Below are 8,873 nucleotides of genomic sequence, written 5' to 3'. Positions count from 1 at the left end.
TGGATGCATCCACTGCTCAGAATCACACAGAATCACACAGAATCGTAAGGGTTGGAAGGGACCTCAGGAGATCATCTAGTCCAACCCCCCTGCTGAAGCAGGCTCACCTAGAGCATGCTACACAGGACTTCATCCAGGCGGGCTTTGAATATCTCCAGAGAAGGAGACTCCACAACCTCCCTGGGCAGCCTGTTCCAGTGCTCTGCCACCCTCAGAGGGAAGAAGTTCTTCCTCATATTCAACTGAAACCTCTCGTGTTTCAGTTTGCATCCATTGCCCCTAGTCCTGTCGTTGGACACCACTGCAAACAGACTGCTTCCGTCCTCTCAATCCTACCCAGTCCCCACTGGAAAACAGCAGTGAGCTGGCTGGAAGCATCCCACAAACCAAACCAACTTGCTGGCAATTAGCCTGATCTGGATGCTTTCAACAGAGATTGAGCCCACCCATCAGTCACTGGACAGAAGAGGAAAGCCGTCTCCAGGGGCACAAATGGATTCTCAATTAACTCGCAGGAGGGAAGAGGTTACGTTTAAACCAACCAACCAAGGAACAAAAGCTCCAAGGAAGTTCAACCCGGATCAGACTCATACCCCCAGCCCATAAATACCTTATAGACTATCTGGTGATTAGGCATGTGCCACTGGCAAAGGAGTTGTAGTAGATGCTTCTAATGAAGCCAGACCACACGTAATAAAATCTTCAATGAAACGCTGTCATCTTACTGATGCTACAAAAGACTATTTACTGATTTAAATCCTAGAGATGCGAGCCTTATCTGACCAAAATACAAAGTACTACTGCTTCACTGCTATTTTGGAGAGCCAGCTTGATTTAATTTGCTTTTAAGTTTACTTGCCTGATAAAATAGGCATCACAGCAGTGCTGCTCTCAAGATACTTTTTGTAACGATTTATTTTCCATGAGAGAATCAGAGTGTGCCTACAGAAGCCTTTGCAAATTTAAAATCCTGTTTAATTTGGCTGCAGACAAAGTCCAATCTGAAAGAGGAAGCTCTAAATGAACACGCTTTGTTTACCAGCCATCAAAGTCCTGCACCAGCTTCAAAACAGACCTACTTAAAGAAATTCATCTGCTAGGAAAAGCAGAAGTCATATTGGGAGTCAACCACTGAATTCATGGAGAGCAGAGGCAGAATGAATTGTTCCAAGAATCTACTCCCAACTAAAGCACGAACATCAGATATTTATGTAGATAGCAGGCAACATGAGTAATGGGTCTGGAGCTCTCTGCTGCCCTCTGAAAATGCTGTGACACTCCTTAAAAAAAGGGGGCGGGGGAAAGGGAAGACCAAAGGGTTCTGTAATAACAGAATTGGAAATGGCACAGTATCATAGATTTAGGGCTGAATTCTGAAACTATGAGGTTCAAGTGAAGTTCACCACAGTGAACGACTGAAAAAGCCCTAGGCTCTGCTAGCACACACCACCTTCCAAATTAAAAGCCATGCTCTAACCTACCTGCTGTAAGGGAACAGAAACAAATGACCCGATCTCATTTCTCCAGATCGCAAAGCACATTTTCTGCCCTCTTGGCGTACGGAAGAGTTACAACAAGGTACTTCAGGGCAACGGCAGCTTATGCCTGTGTCTTAACTGATGAAAAGGCATTAAATTCCTCCCCGCAATACGGGTTCGCCTCACCACATTCACCGTGAGAAAAGCATGTGCGTTCACAGAAAACCAGCTGCAACGTGACAAGTCTAAACCTCCCGTTTACACTGTGGTAACTTATTCTGGATAGCTTTGAGACTTCATTTTTATCACTTTATCCCTTCGCCCGTCTCCTCCCCTGTCTCCCCAGGGACTGACATCCTGGCCATGCGATGTCTGATTTACAATCAAGGTTTTTCTGCTGCACAGCCCTAACAAAGGCTCCAGCCAATTTCTCTGGTTTTCCACAGAGTAGTCAACCCTCTGTATCAACAAACTATATGACTGGACCTTATATACAAGTGAAAATTTGGAACCAGAGTACTTTGTCCTCTAACAGTAATATATTAAAAAGGAACCAGTAAATCTGGCTTTCTGTTTATTTTTGGTCTTTGAACATCAGACTCAGCTCTGCTTATCTGCACGCAGGGCCACTGAAAGCAGCTGTATATACCCAGGCATACACAAGAACAGAATTAATAATCCAAAAAAAGCCCATACGTACAGGCAAGATGAAGTTAATCAACATTTTAAACATAAGAAAGTAGATAAAGGGGCCTGGTTCTTTTTATGAAAGACACCACCAAACCGGCGTCGTTCATTTAACCTTGAATTAGCAGACATTAAGAGTTTGTTACCAAAGTTGCCTTCTGCGCAAAATCCGCTCCGCGTGCAAAATAGTCCTGTATGATATTATCCACGAAATTATTTCTCAAGTTTCTAAAGAAAGCAAAGAGTCCAAGAGCCTTAATGGCCCTTATTTATCTATGTTAAAAGTCTGAATTACCCAATATATAACTATCGAATGAGCTTCAGTCACGGCCTTCCCCATTTTCTACCTAGGTTAAGGACACGGAGAAGGATGTCATCAGTTTAAGAGAAGACTTTGGGTTTCCCCATTTTCTACCTAGGTTAAGGACACGGAGGATGTCATCAGTTTAAGAGAAGACTTTGGGAGGAAGGGGGGGGAAAGCAGATTTATATGAAAAAACGTGCACACACACACAAACTATGCTAGAAAACGAAGTATTAGAACATCTCAAAAAGCAAAGCGCAATTAAAACACAGTTTCGCTAACGGCTTCTGGGCTGCATTTTAGCCTGCGAGCAAGCTGGCCAAATTCTTTTAGTATTGTAGATAAAATGGAATCTCAGCTAACATTTGGTCAATGCCTTCCTTTATTTTTCCCTTTTTTAAATCAAAGCATCTAGCTCTTCAGATTCATGAGGACAAATAAGACCTCCCCAGTGCAACTGAACCCAAAACAAAACCCTCTTCCAAAAACAATGAGCAGGTATTTATTTTCCTACTCATTGTTTATTGCTAGAGAACTTTAAAAGCTATTGCTGAAGCTTTCAGTTATCTTGGCTTTTCATTAAAGGGTATGGAGAATATCACCAGATTCATTGTGAAATCACCACTTTCTTTTAGACATGATATCCGTCTAAAAACAGATGCTTCTTCCAAAACCAACCAGTTTGAACTTTGTTGTGTTTGTTTCATCATGCAGGTGTCAGAGCTTCCACAAAGACACTCATAGCTATTTATCTTCAAACATTACAATACTGCGCTTAACCTTACTGCCTATTTTGGACTGCTATCGAATCCAACTTGCAGCACACAAAATAGCATAAAATAATCATTAAATAGTAAAGTCATAATGTTCTGATTAAGACACCAACCATGCACTATTCACACTGAGCTCTGCAACAGCTGAAGTTAAGCAACATCTCAAATGTGCTCCAAATCTCTTATTTCAGCTGTCTAAAGGCAGCACTTGGTGGCTAATTTTTTAATATACACAGGCTTAAGTGCCCGATTGAGATTACCACAAACAGTCTCATAGCGTCTCCGGTTCTTGCACCACCACACTCTGCAGACAAAGCTCAGCAGTTCAGTGTTGCTCAACGCTGCTCATTTTTTCCTCAAAATGTATTTATCCCACCTAGACCTAAAGGCAGGGATTATTCCATGTCAGTTTAAAAGCAGTGCAATTTTACAACACAAATACAGAAGCCCTTTTTCTACAGCCATTTCCCTGACTCCATCCACACCACAGACCCAGTCCTCGCTGCTACGTGTAGCTGGGAAGTACGTTCTTGTGAAGGAAAGGGCAACTATAAAGCCCTTAACTACACACGTGTTGTATGCAAAAAGCAGCCTCAAGAGACAACTTTCACGCACAGAGAAAGGAGTTCAATCCACTTAAAATAAAGATTACTTTGCAGCTGTCTCCTGACAACTCTATGAAACGGTCTCCAGCCCAGCAGCCCATCTGCCATATTCAACATTTCCTTTGAAAAGAACCAGAAAAGCTGAACTGTGGTTATGTTTGCTGTAGCACAGCAAAACAGGCTGGTCCAGGACTGGCAAAATTAACTCAACTTCCAGCATTTTTCATTTATGCATATTCCAGAACATCTAATACAAACGTGACTGCTACACCCTGCCCTTCAGTGGGGACATAAATTTGCATCTCCTTCTCCTAACTGGTTGCCTATTCTTTCAAAACTTACAGGTTGTTAATATTTTAGAGATCTCTACCATTTCTGTCAGTTGTAGCTGAAACTCATAAGGGCTTGAAAAGTTATTTGAAGGAGAGAGGACAGGTATATGTATACAAACTTCTTCACCACAGTGAAAAAATGTCACACAGAAGGGAGGACAGAAACACAAAAACATCTTCTAACAATAACTAGATCCACAAAAGACTATCACAGGCTTAAACTTTCAGTGAAAGTCAACAGTTTAGTTTCCTAAAGACCTCTGTGGATCAGCCCCATAAATTTCAGGCATCAACGATACAGTCCCACAACCACTGCTTAGCTCAGGGGATGCTACAGCACCGTACCTGTCTGCTACATCCATATCCCCTTCAATCTTGTTGAGTCCTCTCATGATGTTATCAAACTGCTCGCCCTGGTAATGCAGCACTTTTGCTGTGTCCTCCAGTCGTTTCTGTGATCCCATCAATAACCCGGTCAGTTCTTTTCCCTTTGTTGACTGCAAAGCTGCTGCTTCTGCTCCAGCACCTTGGCTTGACAGCAGCTGCTCCCTCCAGAAGTGCTCAAGGATGTTGAACACCACATTTCTGTTGGGTTGCAGAGAACTGAACCAATGCTTGGTGTTCCTCTCTAAGATGGTAAGGGAGCTGAAGATTAAATTTGAAGATTCCTTCTTGATCTCGCTGATACTAGAAAGATGGAAGTTGACCAGAAGTTCCCCAGTCTTGTCAGCTGTAAATTTGATCGCAACAGGAGTCAGCGAGAGTCTGCCAGAGACCCATTGTTTGCTGGTGTCCAAGTAGTAAGAACAAGGCCAGGTATGGATACGTATGTCTTCGTTCATCAGCTCGCCGTTCAGATCCTCTTCCACAAGAGCAATGCTCTCAAAACCAGAAGGAGAAACTAGAATAAAAGAGAAATAAAAAAAAAAAAATAATAAAAAAAAAAGAATCCTTAGCAATCTATAAAAGCTGACATTAAAACACACTCATAAATAATTAATCCCATCCACAGCTGGCTTCACGTACTTTCACTGTAACCTTTCAGGTGTGTACCCAAGACAGATTTGGAAATAGCTGCAGATGGGTTACAAAATTTGGCAACCATTTCTAACTATCTGAACATTTCCCTCACCCTTTCTGAACAGGACTGTCAAAATTATTGCCCACTCCATAAGAACGTTGCCTCCCCTTTTTATAATGTTCTCACCATGTTTCAGCACGTGATTTATGACAGCACAAACTTCAAAATACTATTGCATTAATGTCCTGGATATTTAATACCTGCTGTGCTCTAAGTGGTTTGGGCAGGGGAGGCGCTTTATAATAAGTCTATATGTTCACATGCATACGTTCATGGTTTTGGGTGGAGGTAAACCTACAAAGAACAGAACCATGAAAATCTTTTAATAACTTTCACGTACCCCCTTTTACTGAAACGTGATCATGTGAAAAGTTTTCCATTCACCACCCATCATCATAAGCAACTTCCCATAGACCAACAGATACTGAAGAAAATTCAGAGTATATCAAAATGCAAGCTTGTAAATATGTATCTACAACAACCACAATAAATAGCTGGTCCTTCCCCTTTTGCTCTGAGCTATCAACACCCAGATATAGTGCAAACACACCTAGAACATCTATCCAACATATTCAGCAGTGCAGCTGAAACCACATCCACCACTGGCTGGACCTCACAATCATTAAAGAGCTGAAACACCCAGCCAGAAATGGATAAATACTCTTCAGAAATCACAACTATCTCAGACCACCAGCCTTGGTCTCAGGAGAGACTTGCAGAAATACTTGCCTTACAAAACTCTCGAACTTCTGGTAGAACAACACAGCCAAAAGAACCCCACCCAAATCTGTAGTATGTCTTCTGTGAAATATTCGTTATTTCTCAGCTACTATCAAAGGTGTTTGGAAATAGGAGCCTGGGAAGAACTGAAAACAACTTAGCAGTGCTGCTGGGAACCCCAGACTGACCCAAGTGGAAGTTAAGAGAAGAAAGATGCCACAGTGGTATCGGAAGGGGTGCTGCTGGCCTGGTACGTAGAGCAACTCCGCAGATACAACAGCAGAGCAAGCAGGAGCAGAACCGGCAGAGGCTTAAAAAGAGCCAGCAGAACCAACTCTGTTCAGCTCAGCGAGAAGGGACAGAACGTTCAGGGCAATGGTGATTTCATTGCACCTCTGTGACAGGCCACGTTTCCCTTGGGGCCCGTGACGCTATTTGATGACATAATATTAATCCTAGAATACTCGCTCACCGGTATCTGGAATCCCAGCAAGGAAACACAGAGCTGTCACGTGCCTCAGGCCTGGCTTGCTTACATCAAAACAATCTTAAAATTTGGAACGGTAAATTAAATGAAACACATCTGGAGTGGCATCTCTCCACACTTGCAAAGACCCATGTGTCAGATTGTTTTCTGCAACATCTTCACAACGCCCCCATTTCCAGCACGTACACCGAAGACCAATTACGTTGCACAACTAAGTTCTTTGTGAACACCTATTATATAATGGTGATTTAATTACTTACATATTCATTATCTTCTCAAAGCCTCTGATGTATCATAGCGTAATTTACAGATTAGTACCGTAAACATTATCTCAAGGTGTTCTGCTACTTGTCTGGCACAATACACGAAAAGAGCTCCACCACAAAATCCCCAGTTAAGTGAGACGCTGACACTAATTACACCGTTTTACTTCAGTACAATCCGTGCCCCTGAAGGAAATCTCTAGGAATCCTAATGCAAATAGAAAAGGCTAACAGTCCTTTTTCAGGTAGCACTGGTGTGAATTCCTCTAGCACACGCTAACGATCTCCACGTGCCTTCAGTCTGCTGCATCATTAATATCCCTTAAATAGAGTTCTCCAACTCCGCGTCCAGTTCCAATGACTTCTTCTATTAAATATGTATTCAAAACTTCAGTATTACTGAGATAACAACTACTCACGGTATGTCACGTTCCATAAAAATCTTTTGATTTTCATACCTTACTTACAAAGCAGCTGGAGTTTGAAGCTAAACTTCTCAATCCGTTTAGTCCTAATACAACTGCAACCCAGGGAGAAGTCTTCTCTCTCTGCAGTTTACTATGGGCCGAAGGGAGGGGGGAAAAGCCCATAAAAACCTGATTTAAGTGAGTAGCTATAGCCCACAAAACAATGACAAGTTCTAGGAAATCTGACTTCTAACAGCTTTATCAATCCTCTGCTACATAAACTCAGAATTTGGAGAAAAAGCTAAAAACTCATTTCCTCCACCTGGAAAGGGAAAAGGTGCGTTCCTCTAATGCAGCGAGGTTAGAGCAGACAGATCTGATAAAGAGAACAGGTTTTTTTTCCAGACTGACTGGGCTTTGTGAGTAGCCAATGATTCTAATTTCTATTTAAAAGTTATTTTCTTTCTGACATACAGAATAAAAGAAAATTATTCACAAGGAAACTGAGAGAAGAAAAGTACTATTTAACCATCAGTCAAATGGGACTGCAAAGAAACAAAACATCAGCAGTGGGATCCCCGAGCAGGCTTTTACAGGATAATTTAAGTGGAGAAGGTTTCTAATATGGATACACAATTCTGCGCTAATAACGGTATGCTTTCTTCTACCACCACTGACAACTACACCAGTTTAAAACAACAGCCTAAGTTACATTAGTGCTGAAATCAATGCCAGTTGAAACTAAATCACGTTATAGCTTGATTAATGAGGAATGACAAATTACAGATCCAGATTCGGTTTAAATGTTTGAAACTGCCTAGGCTTGAAGTAAATACGATAGTAAACAGACTATAAACAAAAATAAACATCTTTTATTACACCCTCAAACTCCTCATACCCTATAGGTATTGGGAAGGAAAATTTACTGAAAGAGCTGCCGGCAGACCCAGAGGGGGAAAAAAAAAATAATAATTTTAAAAGTCCATCAGCAGCCTCCCCGTCTCTCAAACCAGGGCGTCAAATTCAGGAATGGAATAGATCCCAGCTCATACAAAGAAGCTGACATCCCTTTCCCCCAGCCAGTACAAACCTCTGCTACTTTTACCAGTTTCTGAAAATCTCAGCAATGTATGAACACTGCTCACAACAAGCAGCTGCCCTGAGATGTTGTTTTCTAAATAATATATATAAATAATGATGAAACCGAGACACTGAAAGATTATACGCCTTGCAAAAGATCACAAGGGAACCCTGGAACCAAACACGGGTTTCTCAATGCTCACTGCTGGGACACGCACCGCAGAACGTAATGTCATCCGAAAAACAACCCCTAATCCTTGCTAACAGCAACAGCCACCTCCAACCAGGCACAGCGGTACCAGGGAGGCCAGGAGAAACTGTAAACAAGCAAATGACTCTCAAACTTTCGTAAAACCTCAGCCTAGAGCCCATTTCACACACCACAAGTTCTCTCCAACCACCACAAGCTCCCCATCAAGACAGCATTTTCTCTCAAGCCTGCTCTCTACCGTTAAAGTTGTGAAAACGTTAACGTCTGATGCAGTCTCACAACTGTGTCATTAAAAGAAAAAGATCTTCCTAAACCATTTCTCAAGCTCCTTACCTCTAGCTGTAGACACAGAACTCTCAGGCAGCCTTTTGGGGGCTGCTGTCATTACAGAACTGTCCATCTGTAGGTAGAATCTTTTTCCTGAGTGTCTCTTCGTCTTCAAAGT

The 8,873-nt window shown here is 42.1% G+C and overlaps 1 protein-coding gene across 1 annotated transcript in view; it reads right to left on the bottom strand.

Annotated features, from left to right (window-relative positions):
* Positions 1-5,076, bottom strand: part of SNAP47 (synaptosome associated protein 47) — a 25,445-nt gene extending 20,369 nt beyond the window's left edge. The window contains exon 1 of the mRNA XM_009640099.2: positions 4,525-5,076. Coding sequence (XP_009638394.1) covers positions 4,525-5,021 — 497 coding nt within the window. The 5' untranslated portion in view covers positions 5,022-5,076. The remainder of the gene's footprint in view (positions 1-4,524) is intronic.
* Between the last annotated feature and the right edge of the window lie 3,797 nt (positions 5,077-8,873).

Source organism: Egretta garzetta, unplaced genomic scaffold, assembly GCF_000687185.1.
Source record: "Egretta garzetta isolate BGI_Z169 unplaced genomic scaffold, ASM68718v1 scaffold275, whole genome shotgun sequence".
NCBI classification, from domain to species: Eukaryota; Metazoa; Chordata; class Aves; order Pelecaniformes; family Ardeidae; genus Egretta; species Egretta garzetta.
This window is presented reverse-complemented; position numbering and strand designations above follow the sequence as displayed.